This window comes from Coptis chinensis, chromosome 6 (assembly GCF_015680905.1).
Source record: "Coptis chinensis isolate HL-2020 chromosome 6, ASM1568090v1, whole genome shotgun sequence".
Taxonomy (NCBI): domain Eukaryota; kingdom Viridiplantae; phylum Streptophyta; class Magnoliopsida; order Ranunculales; family Ranunculaceae; genus Coptis; species Coptis chinensis.
Genome location: NC_141461.1, coordinates 36,250,014 through 36,273,614, shown reverse-complemented (window position 1 = coordinate 36,273,614; position 23,601 = coordinate 36,250,014). Strand labels below are relative to the sequence as shown.

The 23,601-nt window shown below is 35.5% G+C and overlaps 1 protein-coding gene and 1 long non-coding RNA gene across 2 annotated transcripts; both read right to left on the bottom strand.

Annotated features, from left to right (window-relative positions):
• Window positions 1–4,943: 4,943 nt before the first annotated feature.
• Window positions 4,944–8,545, bottom strand: LOC147492777 (uncharacterized). Its single transcript, XR_015198247.1, has 2 exons — window positions 8,004–8,545; window positions 4,944–5,589 (listed from the first exon to the last, which is right to left on the bottom strand). It is a non-coding gene; the product is annotated as an uncharacterized LOC147492777 (long non-coding RNA).
• A 1,395-nt stretch (window positions 8,546–9,940) lies between these two features.
• LOC147492776 (Putative N-acetyl-gamma-glutamyl-phosphate reductase) lies at window positions 9,941–23,032 on the bottom strand. The gene is made up of 14 exons (XM_086565310.1): window positions 22,875–23,032; window positions 22,652–22,798; window positions 22,406–22,513; window positions 21,770–21,856; window positions 20,428–20,478; window positions 20,242–20,313; window positions 18,017–18,136; window positions 14,054–14,114; window positions 13,880–13,960; window positions 12,665–12,744; window positions 12,506–12,595; window positions 10,957–11,085; window positions 10,724–10,857; window positions 9,941–10,258 (listed from the first exon to the last, which is right to left on the bottom strand). Exons 1-13 carry the CDS (start codon window positions 22,959–22,961, stop codon window positions 10,750–10,752), a joined length of 1,221 nt encoding a protein of 406 aa, XP_086421436.1. The 5' UTR covers window positions 22,962–23,032; the 3' UTR covers window positions 9,941–10,258; window positions 10,724–10,749.
• Between the last annotated feature and the right edge of the window lie 569 nt (window positions 23,033–23,601).

Below are 23,601 nucleotides of genomic sequence, written 5' to 3'. Positions count from 1 at the left end.
TTAAGCTAATCAACTTGAAAAAATTGCCTACAAACCTACAAGTTGCATCTCAAAGATTTCCTCATCTAGCTTGATGGTAAGGTGGGATGCATGTGACTTAACGAGCAAGGAATATGATGTACTTCTTCGTCCCTTTGGAATATTAATCAAAACCTTGTAAAGTTGTTGTTTTATAAGGTTCTGTGCGTGATTTATGGTTTGAATATGCTATAAAGATAATGATTACTAACTTCTAGACTCAAGAGAGTAGGGTTTTAGTAGGTAAGATATACATACATGCAAAGTGGATTTCCGAATGGAATACCACTTCCCAGAACTCCATAATTTTTGGCTGCTTGATTCAAAGCCAAATCAATTTTAGGAGCATCGCGCATGGACTGCCCATGGAATTGGCTTAAGGCTGCGTTCCAATTGAACGACTACTTGCGACAAATTTGTCAAAACGTGGGGTATTTTTTTTAATAAATATTGACCCCCACTTTGAACCTTTTCGTTTATCCAACCCAAATGTGCCATGGCGTCACAAACTCATCACAACTCGCAACCAAACCGTCTTCAGAGTTCAGACTTCACTTGTAGCTCCTAACACTCGAAAAGTCCGAAGATTTAATTGATAGAAAAGCAACTGTTAAATAATAAATTTACATTGTTGATTGGGCAAGATAAAAAACATTTAAAATGAATTGCTTTTTTCGATCAGTGTAGTAATCTCCACAGTATCAAAATAATCCGATCCTCACCAAAAACCACGAATTAATTCCAATCCTCTGTTTGACACGCTTGTTTTTGTTCCAACAAAATTGAAACTAATAATTTGTCTGAGTGAAGTAGGCAAGTAGCTAGAAAGTAGAAACAATCAAACAAATGTAGAGAGACAAAATAAGCTTTGTAACTTTTGTCCATGATGCATGTCCTTTATACGTACCATTACTGTCGACTACTATAGCGCGTGCCGTCCGGACCGCGATTCAGCGGAGCGTGCGGGCAGCAGAAAACGACCCAACTATTACGTCTAAATGAGACCAAAGACAATTTCTGTAATTTTGACTGCTGGGCAGTCTGGTCAGTTCAAAAGAGTAGCCGTCAAAAGTAGGAAAGACTCTCGAGGACCGAGCTTATATCTGACTCACTTGTCAGCTTCATCACTCTTCCAAAGATTCGTTTCCATCACCATCCACCCCTCCCTAGCCAACTTCCTTACTCATAATCCTCCTCCTTTTTTCTTTTTGCTGGTATAATCTTCGTCCTCTGAACATTTAAATTTGGTGTTTTAACTTTTTAAGCACTGAACACAGTAAGATTTTTTAAATATATTGATATTGAAATTCAGGAGCCTAGTACAGATCGATATTTTTTCTTCTTCCAATATAATGTTCACCTCAATTTCTCAGTCTGATATATAAGCGATATATATCGACAAATCTCGGAACCAAAATATTAGTACATATAGATGTTTCCTGCCTTGATAATGCCATCCTTAAGTTGCTATGCTCAGAACCCCCAAACAAATGAACAATTGACCTAAAATCTTTCTAAAATTTGAAAATGAAAAGAGAATTCCATAGTTGTTTCGAAAAAGAAGACATGTTTAAACTTTAAACTAATTTGTTAGGTGTGGGCGTATGGGTAACAACAAATGTGTTTTTTTTTTTTATAGTTTTAGGGGTTATTTTTTTTTTTTTAAATTCAGCATTCAGAGCCTTTTAAACTTAAGTTTTAAACATTCAGAGGCTCAAAATTTGTTTGTTTTTTTAAGTAGTTTAAGCATTCAGTGGTACTTTCACCATTCAGCATTCAACACCAAAATTTCTCCTGAATGCTGAATTCTAATACTTAAAACGAGAAAATCACTTATTGCCCTTTCTTAAGAACCCAATCTCAAGAACCCATATACTTTCTTATCTTGACTTTTATGGCTTTAAAATAGGTTCTTTAAAATTTGATGTTGGCGTGGTTTTTTTCATTTTTTTTTTTTTGAGTAAATGATATCCACTTTGTTAAAAATAGAATTACATATATATTTTCTGAAAGTAAACAAAATATGAAAATAAACCGATAAAATGTATTTGTGAAAGCATATTTTAAATAAATTTATTTATCATTTCTTTTCTTCGATAATCCATCTCCCCTCCTCAGTTAATATATATTTTGTTTTACAAGAAATCAAGTTAGTGTTTAAAATTGATAACATGAGTAAAATTGTCCGAATGATTTATATTCAGCCTTCAGAGCCAAGTTATTCTAACAGAAAACAAACATATTTTTTAGAATTCAGCAATCAGAATTTAACATTCAGAGGATAGGCCATTTAGCATCTAACATTCAGCATTCAGAAGCTCAAAAAAACAAATGACCCCTTATTTAGTGTTCATTATTTTGAACCGAATATCAGAATTTTGCCCAATATTTTGGTTTTTCAAAAAACTGGAAAAAACAATATAGAAATCAAAATATTAATAATTTTCAAATTTGTTGAAATTCTGAATATAACATAGGTTGAAATATTATAAATTTTGGTTTTTAATTTATCGGAATTCCAATAATTAAATCCAGAACTATGGTTTTATTACGGTGACATGTATCACTCAATTCAAAAAGTGCTTTGCTTGCTTAGCTAGCATTCCTCAGTCTGATGATATTTGTGAGTATATTGAACACACTAGCGAGCTCATTTGGTATTCTTTAGCTCATTGGAACATTTAGTAACTGATTTGGTTATGAACTTCTGGTTAATTGAGTACACCAATAATACACCATGGTAGATGGTACGTACTACAGTACTACCATATTGCCAAAAAAAAGTCGTCTCTTGTGCAAAAACTGAAAATACAACTAATATGCATGTCTTTGTCTATGGACAATGGAAATAATACGCATTTATCTAGGGACATTGACACCTATGTATGGATGTAACGTCTGACGTACTACATTCCATTTTGGCCCACAAAATGTTCCCTTTGACGGGGCAATGCAGCTTTCTAGGTTTTCACACCATCTACATTTGAGGTGGCAGGAGCATACACTTTTTCTTAACTAAACAATAATGCATACTCATGCATTTACAGACAGGTCACTTCGGCTTTTCAAGCCAAATGGACTTCCTTGCGAACAAAATTTCGAAGACTGAGCAAATTCCCCAAACTTTTATGATATATACTAAGTTTCAAAGATGGACATTCAAAATGTATGTGTTCACTGTGTGTGTTGAGAAAATTTGAGATTAAAGTTATCCAAGAATTAAAAAAAAAAAGAGAGAAATCGAGATTCGATAGATAAATATAATCTGCTGATGGAACAATATAACTATTTGAAAATTTTGAATTTGGATCTTGTAAAATTAGAGTTAGGCTTGACTGCTTGATATGATGGTTAAATTTAGTTATAATAATCTAGCTCAAAAATTGATGGAACAATTGGATCAGACATAAGAAAAACTAGATACATGAAACCTTTGTGCAAGTTTCAAATGAAAACAAGGAACATTTGGAAAGGGGTAAGAATGATATAGTGGGGGACTTTCTTAAGAAAAGAAAGATGCTCTGGGCCCCTCTAAAACAATAACCAAATAGTTATCCACTAAGGGCAACTCTTCCCATAGAGAGTTACCTGACAAAAGCTGAGGTGGGGAACAAGATCTCATTACAGGACTCCTGTAGATTATGTTTCTTTGTCAGCATGTGGGCTATACTGCTATAGTTCACTGGTTTATAGGAGGTGGGAATTAAGAATTTTTGACTGACATGCTAAAGACCCAATGCCCAATGTAACTTGATCCAGTTCCTAACTTCCCATAACCAAGAAAGAGTAGATATGGAACTTGTTAAATGTTCGGACTAATATAGAATTATAGACTATTCTGTTAGATGTGTTTCTTTTGAGGTCACTTCCCATGCGAGATACCACTGTAAGTAAATCTACCTTTGAGGCTTTGAAGATCCCTAATATATTTGCGGAAAAACAATCTGTAGTTCTGTACACAGTGCATAATGCATAGTCTCATACTCTCATTTATCAATCATCATATTAACCTTAAATGACAGCTTCAAGTCTAGTGGTCATTTGGCCTTGAGGAAAATCATCTTAAATTCTGTCGAAAGGATATCATGGATCATGGACAGAAGCCGAACCAATTTTTCTACAAAGTTTTCTGTTTGCTTTCGGCCCAATCAAGCATGTCAATACTCGATACCTAGTACTGTACAAGTAAATATATCGGCAGGAAGTCAGGAACTGTGAAATTCAAAACTCAGTGTTTCCTTGCAACATGTATTGCACTAATTGGGCTATAATGGGCTCGGCGAACGCCCTACACGATCCACATGGACGTGAATTGAAGACTGAAGACACACTATCTGTGTGTTTAAATATTCTGTTTGCCCAATCCATTTCATTGATTTCATGCCGTTTTGAAGAAATCAAAAAGCCAAGACAAACGCGGCCGGTCTTTTAGTGCATTGCATGTATGCAAGTCCAAAAGTACCATTTCCTTCTAACATATCTCTATTTTTCTTGTTGAAAATAAACATGCTCATTGCAGCCTCTCAACAATTAAAATTGAACTTAGGAGTCTGAATTCTCAATTGGATAAGCATTTAACACATACAAAATTGGGAGGGAGGTTTTCGTGTCTATCTCCAAGAGCAGTCGTCATTTCAATTTTGTAAATCACAAGGCAAGAAAAAAAATGCTTAAAATTAACCAAAGTGCGCGCTCGTTAGCTAGCGCCATGTTCTAAAGGAATAATGTAAATATGTGGAGCCAATCTTCTTGAGTGGGAAAAAGAATAGACGACAAGAATCAATGGCCATGAGGTGCCTGGGCTTCGATGTAGTACGAACTAATAATGCTTGATTAATATTATTCTCTCAGAAGCCTCTACGCATGATTTGATAGAGACACGTAACCTACGTTTATGTTGGGGGCATTGTCATTACATGGGAGAGATATGAACAGGACGATGTTTTATTTTTTTTTAGCGTTTAGAATTTTTTTTAGTGAGGACCCATGAATAAATCATGGGCACCTTATTTATTCCTTACTTAAAAACTGGTTCAAGAAATTATTACATACATCTAGTACAGATAATGACTTTCTCGACATTGCCCATTTTGCCTGTTTGTGAGCTGACATGTTGCATGTTTGAGGAGTGAATCTGAATAATATGGAATTAAAACTACTAGAGTTCATAGAAATATTAGACAGAGCTTGGTTCCAGGTCCATGAAGATACTGAAATCATGTTTGCACATGCTAAGATGACTAATTTAGCATCCCCTTCGACAATGACCTCTCTCCAATATTGTTAGACTGCATAATTCACTGTCAGTTCCGCTGCTAAGGCTTCTGCTTCTCCAGGTGAAGTGGTTTTGACTATGCTAACTTTTTCTCCCAAGAATTCTCCTCAATTATCCCTGCCAATCACAACTATATTTGCATAATAACAGTCCTTATGAAAACTGGCATCAAACTTCAGTTTTACCCAACCAAGAGGAGGATTAATCCACATGGTTTCCGGTGCGATTGGGGTGCTATCATTCTCCATTTGTTCATCAGTAACCTCTACATCATCAGTAAAAGCTCTATTCCAATCCTGCAATAATATATATATTATAAACATGTTGAAAAGTTGGTTGCTGGTTAGATTTAGACCTTGAAATCTTTTATTATCCCGAGTTTGCCATATTACATCCATAATAGCACAAAAAAGAGCAGGAGAGCACATGTCATTAATATCAGTAGGCGTGTTGATACTTAGGCAAATAAAGAACCAGTTAGCCACATCAAAGTTAGCCTCATATATATGCATCTGTTCCAAGACAAAACTTGGAATTGAACCAAACTCCTCTTGACCACGGACCCAAAAAAAAAGATGATAAAGATCCTCTGAAGTGTTGTCGATCACATTGACAGTACATAAGGTCAATATTTAGGTGGTGTTTGATAAGAACCTCACAAGTAGGAAGAATATTGTGAGAAGCCTTCCAAATGAAATTCTGGACTTTATAAGAGATTTTGAGTTGTTAGATTTGTAAATAAAGTTTAGGATTGAAAGAATTGGTGGAAGTTTGGGAAGAGTTGTCTTTAAGAGATGTAGCAACATGATATGCTGATTTGGCAGTGAAGTTACCATTTTTGGTGAATTGCCACACAAGCTTGTTAGGGATGTTGGCTCTGATAATGGTAGATGTAATAGCACTTCTAATAGGCATAGGCAGAGATCCTAAAAGAGATTCATTCCAATACCCCCCCCCCCCAGGTAAAAGGGCATCCTGAACAGTCACTATAGGGATGTCTTATAGCTCCATCCAAAGTCTCAGGGGCTTGTAAACCCCTAAGAAGTACACCTATAGGTCACTCCAAAAATTTATCTTACTTCCATCACCAACTTGCCAAACCATACCACTAGCCACTACTGCCTTGGCCTTCATGATGCTTCTTAACATGAAAGAAGGAATGGAGGAGCCTTTAGGATCTTCTGACACAGGGTTAAGGAACTTCCCATATTTGGCTCTCATCAGTTATGTCCATAAACATTCTTCTCCATTTAAAACTTTCCAATACAACTTAGCTAGTATGGCTAAGTTAATCTCTTTAAAGAACCTGAGACCAAGACCACCATCTTCTTTCTTCTGACAAATTTTATCCCATTTGTATGTGTGAATAGCTAGCTTTTGATTTAGGTAAGCCTTTCTACCAAAAATCTCTACACAACTTGTCTAACCTCTCATTGATAGAAATAATGATTGAAAAAGATGACATGCTATAGATTGGGATTGTTTGGGCAACTGTCTTTAAAAGAGTATTTCTACCTGCCTGGGACGAGAGACTAGTTTGCCAACTATTTATGGATTTTGTAACTTTGTCAGCAAGGAAAGAAAAATCTTGAACTTTAGACTTGGAGAAAGATAAAAGAAAACCCAAGTAAAAGTCTTTGAGACCCATAGAATTGATACAAAGAATGTATTTGATGATTCTTTATTGGTGAATGTGGGTATTTGGGCTAAAAAAAATATTAGACTTGTCATAGATAATGAGTTGCCCAGAAACCTCAGAGTGTTCATCCAAAATATCACTTACAATCTCCACATCCTTAATACAAGTCTTGCAAAAAACTATGAGGTCATACTCATCTTAGAACTATTAGAAGTTCAATACTAAAAAATTATAGAAGAAATACGCTAAATTCCTAAACGGAATGTGTGACTACTGACAATAAATTCCTAATACATTTAGGAGCATATCGCAATAACCTTTTGAATATGAAAACAATTCAACACGGTTTCGCCTTAGCACATATGGCACTTGATTAGGGGGAGTAGTATTTCTACTACCACGGCCATGGGTGATTCATCAGGAATACGCTTCCTAGGAATTTATCCATATATAATTATTATCTATACCAAAATCAATTGCATACACTAAAAAAAAAATAATAATAATAAAATAAAATAAAATAATAATAATAATAATTCTTTGAAGGCTAACCGAATAAGTGAAAAACCCAACAAATTAAACATCACAAACACAAAGTCTGAGAACATAACATAAACACACGGTCCCTTAATCCCTCTCCTCACCCCTCTGTCCTATTTGACAACTTTCCCTAAATATTAAAATGTCCACACCATAAATCCTTGGATTTTTCTTATAGAACTATTGCTTGTCGTCAATGCTAAAAATTGAGCATTAGACAGCATAGCCGCATAACTATCTACAACAATCCAATATTTTAATCAACTTCATCCAAACCAATTTGACAACATTTTCTTAATTGACAATGATATAATTCCCTTTTAAACAATTTGTCAAACAATTACAATGCAATGTTGTACAACCCAATTAACATCATTCTACCAATATGAACATAGCTTCTTGCACTCCCATAACCAAAACAACACAATCCACAGATAAACTAACAACCCAATTTCATAAAAAACAACAATTTGCAACTGAATCATTACTTTAACATACTGTAAAGTATAAAAAAAAAAAAGAAGAAATTACCTTAGGAAATAATCAGGAGCAAAAACAATATCTTCAATCCTTTAACAACGCATAGGTCATTTGCACTTAAGTTTTTTTCACACTTGAATTAGTTTTTTTTTTTTTTGGGTTTGGATTGTAGCTAGACGGTGGGCCTAAGGTAGGGGGGGGGGGGCATCCACGCTGAAAGCAAACAGTTTCCTGATGGAAGGTGATAATCAGACAGTCATACAAGCTTTTACAGAATCTCAACAGAGCAATGTGACCAATGGATTGGCCTAGCAACTGGAGCCTATTGTTGCTTCTTCTAGAAGTATGATCGATAGAATAAGTTAGGTAGTTCACCTCCGTTTGCTTTTAATCTGTACATCCACAGATCTACTAACATCTGTAACATTTAATTGACACTTGTTATCGTCGATATGGTGGTAAACAAAACAACTATCCATACTAGTTACTGCAGTCTAAGTTTATTTATGTCCTATACAATGCCGTGTGTTCCGTCGATATGGTGGTAAACAAGAATAACAATCCATTATAGTCACCACAGTCTGAGTTTAAACAATGTTAAGGGTTTGCATTTGCACTGAATGTACCATACGCACTTGCATATATTGCACAGTTGGTGTATACGTTTAGCAAGCCAAACATCAGATGAACTCTTGTGATGTGAAAGTTCATCAAAGGAAACAGTCCTTAACCGTATCCTGATATCCCTTAAGGTCTTCTAAGGTCGTTTTACTATCATACATTCGTACAGCCAATACTTACATTTACAGTAGTAGTCTTGTATCAAGCAAAATCAGATGAAATATAGGAAACTGTGATCATTATTGATACATATTATGGCCTGCTTACTTTACCCAAAGAAAATGTTGCAAGCACTCCAATGTCGACAAAACCCATAGCAAGTATATATCAGAACCGAAGACTTAAAAGGAAAATTATAGCTGACAAGTAACTTAATAGGCAATATTTGTGTGAATCGCTTCATTCCAATCCCATTAGGCTAAGTCCAATGGTTTGGTGCGCCAGTATAGTTTATAGAGTTAGCAGGTTAGCGTTTTCAAAGGCAATGGTTTTTCTCACAGCCGCCAGTACTTATGGCGTACAGGATTTTTTTTTTTTTACTCTCCAGCTGCCATTGTCAAAGACGTGTGGGAAAAAAAAATTAATTCTAACCGCCACACAATGCGGCGTGTAGCTTAGATTTCTTCTACCCACCACTCATACTGACATGTAGACTTGATGCTATCTAGTTAAAACAAGCGCTATAAATAGGTAAACTTAAATCAATAGCGTTGACGGATTAGCATTTTGACGCACCATTGGATAAGAATTTCCGTGATATTTAGTGTTTTGCAGCACTATTGGACTTAGCCTTACACAATACCACTTAGAAGAGTTCCAACTCATGCTTATTCTGACACTCTAATAACAAACTTATCCAGTTGCTGTATTGACGTTAATAATTAGTTAACGTCAGTGATTCTTCAGATGTTATACAAATCCTGTTGTTCCCGTTCCCTCACGATATGCATGCGTCTTATGATCTTCATGGTTAACTAATTTACTATGTCATGGTCCATAGCTATAAATTATAAAAGACTGAATTAGAGTTGCCTACATAGAACAATAATGCAGTACCAGTCTTCTAACTGAGCTGCTACCATGGCAAACTCTGGTTGGTTTTCAGCTGCAACCGAGAACTCTATTCCACTCATTTGAATAGCAATTATAGAAAATACCAAAACTAGCCATCTGTCTCCAATGTATATTTTAGGTTCTTTCAGCCAAACTACGTGTAGCTAACCAAACACAACCCAAATATTTCATTAGCCACCTTTCTTGTTAATGCCCTGATAAAGCATGTTAACCTACCGACCAGAAAATATGAGGACATATAGTATTAACATTCTATATCGACATTTAACAGAGAATCAAAATTTCACAAGATATTTGACCTGTTAACGTACTTCACCTACCAATTTCTTGCCAATGCTTTTTAATATATACCACGTCAGCCATAAGCTGTATGATTCACTTGCAATATTAAAAATTACCCAATCATACTCTATTATGATACAACATCTCTGCTCTCACCATTATCTTGCACCCCCACAGTTAATTGTGTGATGCGAATTTATTACCTGCATGCAGGTACCAATTTAGGATAAATATTTTCAAGACATTCTTGGGGGAAGTTCCTGTACAGGTCCCTTGACCACATAAACACATTCTGGAGCAATACCTTATCAAAATTCCATGTCTTGGCCCTGCAATGTATATAGTAAGCCTAAATCAATTATGCAATCCATGCCAACATAAATACATCATAATCACTGAATAGTTGATCTTGTTATCCACCTTTCGTACCATAATAAGCCCTGAATTTTCAATGCCTATATCCTCCAAAAGTAGCTAAAATGTACTACTGCTACCTCATATTTTGAAACCGACTTTCAAATTATATCTAATACTCCTTTCAAATTATCCATCCCTGAATTTACGAACTCGCCTGACCACTAGATATTTTGCTCATTTACCAGCCAAACAAATATAGTTGCTAATAGTCATCTGTTAAAAATTATTTATGTCTTAGGGAACTCCTACATATGACCAACATGTGCACTACACATATAAGAGAAACATTAAACATTATCTTCCCACAGAATTGTGAGCATCTATTTGTAAAAGCTCTTTGAAACTACAAAGGAGAGCCAAATAGTTACCAAGCTTACCTTCTTTGGAACATAGTTCTAAGATGCTAAGGAAACAGAGGTTGGTAGAGTAGCCCTGTGTTCTCGGGAATCCCCACCATCAGGTTAAGATTCTGGATAGCTTGACCAGATGCTCCTTTCACTAAATTGTCAATCTGAAACAAGTTCGTTAAAAGTTAGTTCAATACTTCAATCTGCATGTGTTACCAGGAATATCGCTCAAAAGAATTAGATTTGTAAAGAAGTAAACGTACAACTGATATGATAATTGCTCTTCCAGGGATTCGATCTGGAAAGACATTCATGAAACAGTAATTTGATCCACGAACATTTCGAGTGTGAGGAGTAGCTCCTTTGTCTAACAAAACCACAAACTCTTCGTCCTAAACAAGAAAAATCCACCAAAAGATTAAAAGGCAGTAAACAGGCTATAACGCATGAAAAAATAGTTAAAATACAAAGAATTCGAGATTTCCAGAGCCATCCAAAGAGACATAATGTTACGCAATAAGGCTAGGGAAATAGCATTTGAAAGAGAAGTAAAGAGCTACATCTCTAAAAGGCAAGGTGTGTGTGCATTCCAATATAGACAAAATCATAACTATCTCTCTTGGCTAAGACAGAAATCAGCCCCTCAATGGCTCAGCTGTCCTTCTCTTTTTCTTTTCTGTATAGCTACATCTCTGTATAGCGAAAGCTCCTTCACATTTTTCAGAAGTATAAATGCTCCTAGGAAGCAGGAGCCCCATAATTGAAGCACTCATCCTAATTCATATGATGTCACTTGGATTGACTTGGAGTAGCAGTATACTTGGGTCAATATTCTGTGATAGCAACAAGGAGTGTTGTTTCCCAAACAAAACTGATGGTTAATATACAGATGGAAAAACAAAACTGCTAGGTGTTCTGGTACAAGGTCTAGGTGTTATTACAAACTTTGAAGCTGAAACTACAGCTGTAGTCTTATCAGCTTAAACTGCAGTCAAGAGGAACTGGCCTAGACTTTGGATAGAATGTGTCAATGTGATTTTATGGCCGTGGTGTTTGCTTTCACAGGGGGCAACATCCCATGGATGGTAAGGTCAAGGTGGTACAGTGGAACTGCTCAAATGGATTGGACACCATCACACACTCTCAGAGAGGTAAACTTTGGAGCAGATGCTGGCATGCTGAAACTAAGAAAGGATCATCTTTGAGCAAAGGGAATTTTTCCTTCATTACCTATGTGAAATTCCCCTTTAGGACATACTATAGATTTGACTAGGAAATCTGTGTTTTATAGCTTCAATCTGAGTTGTAATCCCGTCTCTTGATGTACGATTCTTGTACATTATAACTAATAAAATATCCACACTTAAATGCAAAAAAGGAAGAATATACACCCCTGACCCATCCTTCAGGCACACCATTCACTGGGGATTTAACTCAGAGTTCTCAGCCAAAATTGGCATGCTCATCGTCCAATCAACTGGTATTTTTTGGGCAGCATAATAGCTAACAAGTACGTTGTTAGGAAATTTTGCAGTTTGACATTTTAGTTCATCCAATAAAAAACAAGTGGAAATAGAAATTTCTAGGAACAAGGTGAAGAGCTACACGAAAACCCCGATTCAATGCGTTTTGTTTGGGGTGCCATATATGTAAGAAAATGGCATCTTCTCTTTACTTATTTTTTTCATTGCCAAATCATTCCTTGCAAATTGAAAGTTTTCTCAAGTCTATACATAAGGAACTTTTCAGGAAACAAAAAAAAAGGGAACACCAAAATTAATAGCAACAAAATCATAGGCGAGTTAAACATACTTCATAGGAGCTCCTTAACTCTTGGTACAGATCTTCAGTTGTCGTTCCTGGAGCCATTTCCACGTATATTGTTGATTGCATTCCTCGACTCTATGCAACAATTAAGCCATTAGAGCTGAAAAGGAGTAAACTAACAAATGTGAGTTCATGTATCTTTACCATGGGCATCAAGTGAGGTGTGAAGCTGACGGTTACTTTTGAATGAGCACAATCAGAAAGCCCTTGCTCAATTTCTGGGACTGCAAATGAAAGGCGGATGATATTAACACCTCCTACTAACTAGGAAGGTAACATAATTCATTTGGCGGCACACTTTTGCGTCATTTCATTTGGCGGGGTTTGTGACTACTTATTTCTGATTAATCCTAAAAGACAAAATAAGACAACACCATGTCCTAGTCACAAACCCTGCACCAACCGGGCAGAAGCTAAGTCCCTAATTCCAAAAAGGCTGAAAGGCCTTGTTGAGATGTTTGTATAATCCCACATGGGATAATGGAAGCCTTGCGACTCGTCACCAATTGGATTTCAGTTGGATGTTTATGATGTTTAACATGGTATTAGAGCAGGCTATTTCTCTGGCCCAAAGGACCCATGTACTCCACGTCACTCATTTAAAGATTGTCCACGTGTTTGGTTCAAGATATGCCACACGTGGTGGTGGTGGGGTGTGTGTGTGTGTGTGTGTGTGGGGGGGGGGTTGGTTCTCAAATTGGGTGTCTAAAGGTTTGCATTAAAATATGTAATTCCTAGGGCCTCTCCACTCATTGCCAATTGGTTTTGAGTTGGATACCCAAATTCAATAGGCCTAATGTCTCACATTTGTTAAGGCGTGACAAAAAACAACTGATCGCGCATGTAAAGATTTCCTGATACGTATTCTAAAGTGATAATAAACTCAAGAAGATTGTGCGTTCTGCAGTTGCCCATACTTAAACATTTATTCCGCTTACTTGGATTAGTGCCATACACACATGCATGCACTGAAGGAAAATGAAGGTGTTTACTCATAAGTGCCATAAGTGGTTCACTCATAAGGAGTGCCGGAACTGCACCACTACATGATAAAATTAACTTGGACACGACTTAAAGGATTGAGATTTGTAGGCACGCCAATACACGAGCCACATATGCACTATGTTTCAACACGACCATTATGTGACTGACGGCAACATTTGTTGGAGGCACAAGGCGTGCAAAAGGCACCTTGAAATGTCTCCAGGTACGATTTTTGACGAAAAGTTGTGATTGCGCATGAGGTATGGGCAGAGCAAAATCTTAATTGCAAAGAGGTCCATCTTACGTTTTTATATATATCTAACAACTGATAACTTATAGGAGTTAAAATATAGGTCATAGAGAAAAGAAACATACCATGACGATGCTTTGTTATACCATAAGAATGAATCCCTTCTGCAATTTCAGTATACAAATTTGCTTCCTTCGCTCCACGTCCTACATGGTGCTCAAACACAACACCATAAAAAGACTTTGGTGTAAGTTTCTGAGAAAAGTAAATGGTAACACGAGGAGGTAATCAATCCTAACCTGCCCCACTCACACCCGATTTTGCATCGATGATGATATTTCTTAAGTCTATAAGATTAGCCTGCATGCCCAGTAAAAATCACCAACTGTAAGCAACCAAGCTAGTTTCCATCTTAAACGAGGAGAAAAAAGAAAAAAACAGACTAACAGAATTCATACCTCAACTTTTTATTTTTTGAGTGGTAAAAGGTATAGTTGAGTCATTCCAATAGAAGATAAAAATTACACAAAGGTAATCCACACTCAGCAAGAAGTAAATTTACAAGATTATACACACACACACACACACATATATATATAGGGGAGGGATCAATATACCATGGTTTATACCACGCCCCTTTACAAGATGAGTGAAAAGCTAATCTTTTGTGGATATGATCTACTAACTATGGATAGATACTCCACAAAAATTCGGCTCATTTGGAAACCTCTAACCTATTTAAAAATTGTTGGCAACTTTGAATTTTTTTTAACGACCCAGATTTTTCAATTTTGCAATCATCATTTGACATTGTTAAACACCATCAAATGAGTTGAAATTTTGTGGACGTGATTTAAAAATTGTTTTTAAACCGGCTACTCGGCAACTTTGAGATGTCTTAATTTTTATATTTTAATCAATGTGGCATACAACATGGTACAAAATTTTTGCTATCAATATGCTATAGAAATGTTGACATTGTCCATAGTTATTTTACTAAAGTTTTCATTTTCATTTGAAATGCATTGTTGTCATCAAGTATTCAAGTGGGTTCTCAAAATCATAATACACCACATAGTGTTCTACACCATTGAACATATTTTGTGAAGATTATCGGGGTAAAAAAAAATCGATTTGCATTTGTAAAGAGAGTGGAGAGTCGAGATTGGTTAAAATGAGTCAAATGTAGCTTGATTTGAGAAAAGAAGAGACCGGAGGTCTAGAGGAGAAGAAAAAGAAAAAAAAAAAAAAAACGTAGAGAAGAAGAGACCTGTGGATTATCTTCATGGTTTGTTGGACATATCCACAAAAAATTGGGTTCTAGTTCGTCTTGTGGGTGAAGTTGTGGGCATGGTATAAACCATGGCATGAAAACCATGGTATATTGTGTAATATATATATATACAGAATTCAATTCTCATTTAATCAATAAAAGTTATATTTTATTTCGTCACATAAGTAATGTTACAGTTTTACAAATTAACTAGTAGTCTAGTACTTACTACTTAACAAGATAAAGACTATTCAAGAAAAACAAGACTAGTTGCATTGATCCCTCAACTCATACAAACAATTTACATAATAATAGTATCCCACCTACACATAAAACTTGAAACCGAAATTCCTTTAGCAATGGACTCCCCTAGACCAATCGTACCTAAACTAAAGACCAGAAAACTATAGAATGGTAATAAGACAGCTCGTGCCTTGTGAACTCTTTGTCGTGCAGTCGCTATGCAATTTCTCCATAGAACGAGTGTTATGATGGATGAGAAGTACAATTCGATAAGTCAAAGATGCCTAAATGAGTAGACCTGGGGGAATACAAAAATAAATCCAATGGAATCGAAGTTGAATGAACTGAAGATCAAGCAGAAGATCACCTACTGCAATCTGAAGTTTATAAAATAAAAGCAAGATTGTCATAGCGGTAAGACAAGTGCTAAAACACAAACTTTAACTGAACGTTTGTTTCAACTTATAGGAAGTTTCATAAACAGGACCGACACAGTTGTGACAGAGAACACAGAGAACAGAAAATGATTGCGAAATATTGGATTTAGCTTGGTTTGAAATAGAAATTTGTTTGATACTCTAGTCTAAGTGGGTTTTTCCATTTAGTCCCACATTGCTTGGTTAAAACTACAAAAAAGTTCTATTAGTAAAAGAAGTAAAATTACATAAACCAAAGACCAAACCTCTGATTACAGAGAGAGGATTTGGACATACTAACACACGAGTAATTTGGAACTAAATAACAAAACCCAGTTAGACAAGAAGTATAAACATTATTAACTCTAATGAGTATGATTTATGTATGCCGCTCCTCCGGATGATATTACAAATCAGTCGTAGATACCTTAGAGATTTAAAAATATATAAAAAATCCAACCTCTAAGCTTGTAGTTCAAGAGAGACTATGTGTGGGACCCACTTGAATAACACTTCTAAGCAAAAAAAAAAAAAAAAAAATGTGGGCGTTTTAGCATTTGTAAACACACACAATCATACACTACAACTATCAAACATATTTCTACTCTAACAGTTGACTTGCGCTCTGTTGCTTCACTTATTCTACCAAATATGATTATTTATGTATGCCGGCTCCTCCAGATGATATTACAAATCAGTCTCTCTTACCTATTAGACAGATATGTACCCAAGCATCCAGCCAACATATATTTGCTACATCACTTTCTAAACAAACTCTTCAGCAGCATCTACTCCTCTTCCTCGGCATCTACTTATTATGACTAGTATTTCTTCAATATTTTCTTCCTAGAGAATATGCGTGGTAGGGTATGTGGGATTTTGATGATTACTACTATCTCCCTGGACAAAGAGCGCGACTCAGTAGCACACTGTCTTTATCTTTAGCTTTCTCGCCTACCGAAATTAATAGACTTATTTATCCACTATTAGCATAACAAGTTTTTTCCTTGTCCCTGTGTTTCAGGCCCTGATGACAAGGAGAATAATTTCCTTGTCACTGGGGCATGAACCTATCACCTCTACCTCCTTAAGTCTCCTACCAGCATTGTTGCTCTTGAACTTCGTTATTTGGCATTGTCATGTCAAGCTTGGCAAGATACTCGTAATTTCTAAATTGTCCAATCACACTATAGTGGGATAGGGCAAATGATGGAATGGAATAAAGTCAGATCTAATCCATCCTAATGATAAGAAGAAACCAGAGTTAGTACTAGTATTTGGAACTTAAAGCCAACAAGAATCACTAAGAGACTAAAACAATATGATCTTCTTATTAGACTGATATTGGATCAAGCTACTTCTGATCAAATATGCAGGAAAATCTTATGTCCCCTCTTTTCTTTCTTAACCAAATATTTTCTTTGGTGTCCACTTTTTTTTCTTGAAAGATCCTTTGCTTTATGACATAGTAAATATGTTGTCCCATAAATTCTGAAAGAGGATCTCCTATTTTGCTCCAGAAGAACTTCCACAGGGAAATATCGTCTCTCACGCAATGACGCAAGTTAACTGGAACTACCACTTCTATTTTCACTTCAATACTAAATTCATTACATGATATAGCTTAGGGATTTTCTTTATGATTTGAAATGCTATGAGATAGAGGTGGTCTATCAATCCAGATTGAAAGTAATTCATGGACTTAAATATTAATTCATTTCCAAATCTAACCCTCCATGACGGCTTCTTATTAGCCGAAGCTGTCTCTACAAAATCTCAGAGAAGCAAGTGTTGTTATCATATATTTTTAGAGAACAGAATGGAGTAGCTGATAAGCGAGTGAAAGGAGGTGTTTCATCAACAGGTCCTTTGTGGTGGTCTTCCTGCCTAATCTTGCTCATGATGAAATTGCTACAGATGCTAACAATTTGACTGGGTTGACATACATAAATATAAATATATGCATGAAAAGATCATTTACTAATACTTTCTTATTTCATTTTCGGGTATAAATAAAATTTTAATTATTGCAAATATACTGCCAAAAATAGAGCCTGATATAGGCATATATATAAGCAACCAGAATACCTCATATAACCTTTCTGTATGTACTTCACTTATAAAGTTCAACATTACTTATAGCAAATGCTAACTTCGCATCTTGATTAAGAAGTAAGACTTTAAAGAGAGAAAAATAGATTGAGCATCCCTTAACTCTACATTAGAGAAATATAATAATACTTTGAAAATTGCCACAGATATAAGTAGAGAAACATGTTAATTTTACAAGAATAAGATAATGGATGTTACATAGAGTGAAGAAAACAAACCTTTATCAAGGGGACGAGGGGAATTTGAATGGATGTAGGATAACAACCAGGATTCGCAACTAGCCGTGCGTTACGGATTTCATCCCTAAGCACCTCTGTCAAGCCATAGAGAGCTTCTTTCTGGACACAACAGCAGATTCATACCAATAAACAAGACACAAATTAGAAGAAGACTAGAATCTATAATAGTACCCCAAATATATATCAAACTTGAGTTGAATATAAATATTTTTCTGGTACATTGTCTTTAAGAATCAAAAAGTACATTGAATAATAAAAACCATGTCATAGTCAGACTGCAAAATGGCAACAAGCACACCGATACATAACAGTTAAGAAATCAATAAATTTATACTTTAGCAGATAGAGTAAAAAACATCGACCTTATACCACTATTAAGGTCTTGCCAAAAGAATTTTCCACAAAAACTTATGTATGTATTCCAGCATAAATCTTCCCAACGTATCGACTCAATGTATCCAGTCCCCGCCTAACCCCCAGGCCTCCTGTTCATGTGGACTTTATTTTCACCGATATTGAGATAATTGGTAGAATTCCATCAACACCTAATCGCATAACATGACACCAACATCCTAGAGTAAAACTCACAAGCCCAAGTACACTGATGTACACCCATACGACCCAGACACTGACCAAATAGACACCCACAAAAGAAGCAAATAAAGTAATGTAAAAAAACCAAAAGATAAAAGAACAAACTAGACCCCAGGCCCCGCCACCAAGCAGGTGCCACCAGAACTCAGAACAGCCGCCCCAAATCCACCAACAAAGAAAAATATGCTTCCCACCCTCCACCAGCAGAGTTGTTTACCAAATCATGTCTGAAGATCATACCCCGGCTGCCTCCTTCCTCTCCGGAATATTCCAGCTTATCCTACTCGTCCTGAGACATCCTCATCATCAACCGATCAATGAAGACTTAGCTGTCTCCAGTCCACACTTCCTTCAATCCTTCTTTTCTCTTCCTGGTTTCCCTATCATCTAGAAACTTACAGATTTTAAACCCATGCTGGCTCCCACATCAACAACCCACTGTTTTCCGAAATCCAGAAGTTGTTCCACATCCAGCATAAATCTTCCTAGAAGAATATTTTCTTTTCAGTTAACTCCTCTTCTTCTTTTTTCTGTTTTTCGATGGCTTAAGAAATCCTAGATAAAGAAAGGTGTTTTTAACTTTTGAGCTCTTCAAGAGCTCTTCAAAAGAGCAATGCCAGACACCAACACATGACTGCACTGTCGTCATAATCAGCAAAAAACTATAACATTTTAAATCATTCTGATGCTCAATGAGTCTGAGCATTGTCACCAAGTTCGGCGTTTTTTTGAAAAAAACGCGTTTAAAACCTGAGATATTGGCAAGGCGTCTGGTTCCAGTTTAAAACCCGGGTTTTTCAAAAAAACCAGTTTTAAACGTTTTAAACGCGTTTTAAACTTAAAAAACGTTTAAAACCCGAGATTTTGAAAATCTCCCGTTCAATAAGTCAATCTAAAAGAAAACACAAAGAAGAAAAAGGGGTTTTGGAGTTTACCTTTTTGAAGAGTGGGGGTTAGATTGACTTATTGAGACAGTTCTATTTTTCTTTGGACTATTAATAATTAATTAGAAATTTTAAAGTTATTAACTTATTTGTAGAACTTGATTATGCCATTATGGTTGGTAATTAGTAGTATCTTATTTAGAATCGTGTTTTGGTATTGAATTTAAAACTTCTAGTATTTGGATGAGTAATGATAATTTGATACTTTCATGTATTTGAATTTTCTTTCATTTGTATTATTTTTATTTTTATTTTATGTGTCAATTCTTTTATTCTTTATCATCGGTTTTTACCATTTCTTTTACGTATTATACGTTTTAAACCCGTTTTTTATGCCCCGCATTTTTTTACGCTTTTTTTTCCCTTTTTTTCCCGAGACGTTCCGTTTAAAACACGAACTAAGTTTTTTTCAAATACACCGTTTTAAACCCGTACCGTACTTGGTGACAATGAGTCTGAATGTAAGACTAGTCTTTTTCTTTCAACTTTAACTACCTAAGTGACAACCAAATTGACAAACCTAATATCAAGACAAGAATAATTAAGTTACAGCATACAAGTGCATAAAAATGTAGATCAAGCTTCAAAATTCTCCACAACAGGATATATGTTGGACTGTCTCACTTGTATGTCTCCTCATTTTATAAGAACAAACTATAATAATACCTGCAAATCAGGCGCTCTATGAGGTTGACCATACCATTCTTCGTACTCATCAACACTCCGCAACCTGAAGTCCTGCAAAACCATCTCACTTAACTTTCTGTTTTCACAAAGATGAACTGAAACACATGAACGGTAACAAAAGTAATGAAAGAGTAAAACAGTAAAATAAAAGGAACTCAAACGTACTGCAGAAAGATCAACAATCTTTAGCCTCTTGGGAAGTGCTTTGATAATTTCCTGCAACATCAATGCAAACGGATTAGACAAATTTTGGACAAATAGGAGAAATATTATAATAGACATTCTAAATAATTCATGACTGTAGGAACATATTTCGAGCTTTGACCTCTGGCCCAACCTCCCAAGGCTTGAACAGTCGGAGGGGTAGCTGTGGGCAATTATCATGGGGTTTTTTTCGTAATTGAATAGAGTTCCTAAGATTAAGAGACGTGGCTCTACAGATTTCATATTAAAGAGTGGTCTTGCAAAGTCGAGGACGTCTAGGTCAGTGAGAATAGTTGTCAATATCGTACGATACACGATACATATCGTATCGGAAGCAAAATGATACGTATCACACTATTGTATCAATAATGTTAAGTATCGCATGATATGGGGAGCGTATCGTATGATACGACACGCAATATATCCTATATCGAACGATATGCTTGAACACATGAAATCATGAAAAAAAATTTATCCAAAAACGAGTTTATAAGAGTCATTTAGTTTTTATTTCTCCTTTCTAAACTTTGGAAAGCCGTCTAAGGTTTTAGTCTTGGTAAACAACAACCCTAATGCAAAGCAATCTTTACTTACTCAACTAAGATCTTGCTTAGTCCTTAATGTATAATAGTAATTTGCGCACAGTTATTGAAAATGACGACATTTTGTTACCATACATTAACCATGTTGTACATGATAAACCGTATATATGTATCTTTGTTGATGAAACTTACATACAAATGCACAAACACATATAAAACTATAATGAATTATTTGAAGCGTATCATACGATACACGATACGATTCGATACTCGATACACTAAAAATGAAAAATGATATATGATACGATACACGATTTGATAACTATGAGTGAGATCATTTCATAGCAAAAATGGCATTGTGGACATTTCAGGTGCCCTGACCAAAATGACAATGGTCAATAGGCCTGGAGTCCTGGACTGGTCATGGCCATCACTGTGTTGTGTGTGTTGACACTAATGATAGCGGCGCACGACAATATAACCAATATTTTTGTATCACAGGAGAAACAGTTAATATACATTCCACTTTTCCTCCATTTTAACGCAATCTAAACTTTCTTGTGCAAGAGATTTTACAATGAGTTTGTACTCTAATTTTGTTTGTCACCCGGTCAAAGCATTATGAGGTTACCTCTTTTGTATCTTAGTCTCTTAATTGCTCAACTCATCTACATGTGAGCTCTAGCAGCATGTCTCAATTTGAATCATTGAATGTCAAAGATGTAAAATAAGTTTAAGAGTGTGCAACAGAGGAAAAGGACCTGTGTTGTTCCATGTGGCAAACAGCAGAAAACTGCATCCACATTGGAAAAATCTGCATCTTTAATAGCAACCATATCGGGCAAATTCTGCAAACAAAAAGGTGTTAGAGAATAGCTCTCCTATAATAATGGTGTTTTATAAAACTGAGTTACCCATCATGCATAAAAAAAATTAAAAAAAAAAAAACACACTGAGTTGCAAAATCAACTTCCCATGGTGAGTTGTAGACAAAACAAAAATGAAATTTTTAGTGCACCCCCCCCCCACACACACACACACACACCAACCTCTTTTTTACAAAAATGAAAATTATGACTAATTGGTTTAACATTATATGTTTCACAAGGTTAAGTGGTTTTGGATGATGCACTTCTAATAGCGCATAAATCTTCTAAATGGATATTGAATGATAAACAACTTCAGAAAAACAAAAGAATAAAAGAATGGATACTTCATGACAGCTAACAAATTTCAAAGCTCAGTGGAACCATCACCCATTCCATTTGTGTATATCATCTATTAATATGTCACCGTTCTAAAGGATGAGTAACTCCTATAACTTAACCAAAAATGAAGCATGTCTAAAATAAATAAGTTTTACATAGAAGACATTATGCTCTATGTTGGAACCCTACCTGCCTGATCAAATGTGGAAATACTGATCCAATCGATTGACCAGCTTTTCTATCTGCTGTCATTACGCTAATCCCAAAGTGTGGATGATTTGCCAAGAGTCGAACAATCTACCAAGTAAAAAAAATCAAGTGAAAGAAAACAATTACCTCCCTACCCATATTGGAATTAACACATACATTGTAAATTATTATACATGAGCCACGACAATATTATTCAAATAAAAGCAATTGGCGAAAAAATCATACCTCGGAGCCAGTATAACCACTAGCTCCAAGAACACCAATGCGCACCAACTTGTCACTCTCCGCCTTCATTTCAAGCTTCCCACTCGCCCCACGAACAAACAAACTACATCCACTTGCATTTCTATCCTTGAACAACCTCACCTCATTCTACAATTCAATAACAACAACAATCAAAAACAAAAAATAAAAATAAAAACTTTACTATAAATAAACTCATACACACCTTCAAAAAACAACGTTGTTCCAAAGAAACTGAGCCCAAACCTGTAAAGTTCATCTTCGAGTGAGAAGTGAGAAGTGGAGTGAACATTAGAAAATTGGAGAAGAACTAAACCTTAAATGACATTTTTGACCCATGTTGCTTTCTTAGAAGCATATCTGAACGTTAGATTTCGCAAGATCTGACGGTTGGCTAGGTATGTCAATACCATGTTAGAATAGTACATAAACATGCGCATCCTACCTACGTTAATATCCATTCTCCTAGTACATAAACATGCGTATCCTACATACATTAATATCCATTCTCCCAGGATGTCACCCAAGTTTTTAAAATAGTCTCTACTAGATTTTGGACCGGGCATTTGGTATTAAATATTTTGTATCTTTGAAAGGCTTTACAAAATGTCTTTTGAAATTTTGTATCTTTGAATGGGCTTTTATCTCATTTTGATCCCTTTAAAATTTTATACACCATAATCGTTTTCAATTCTTTTATTTAGGTTTATTTTCAATAAAATATATTATGATTCTTTTTTTGCCACCGTTTTTTTAAATAGAATTATCTTAAACTTGATCTAGCTTATATAATAGTTTTATTAGATTTATGATGATTTAGCTTAAAATTTTTGAATCGTAATATATTTTATTGAAAAATAAACCGCTTTTAATAAAAGGCGATTATGGTTTTAAATACTTCAAACTAAGGATATAAATGAATAGCCTCTTCA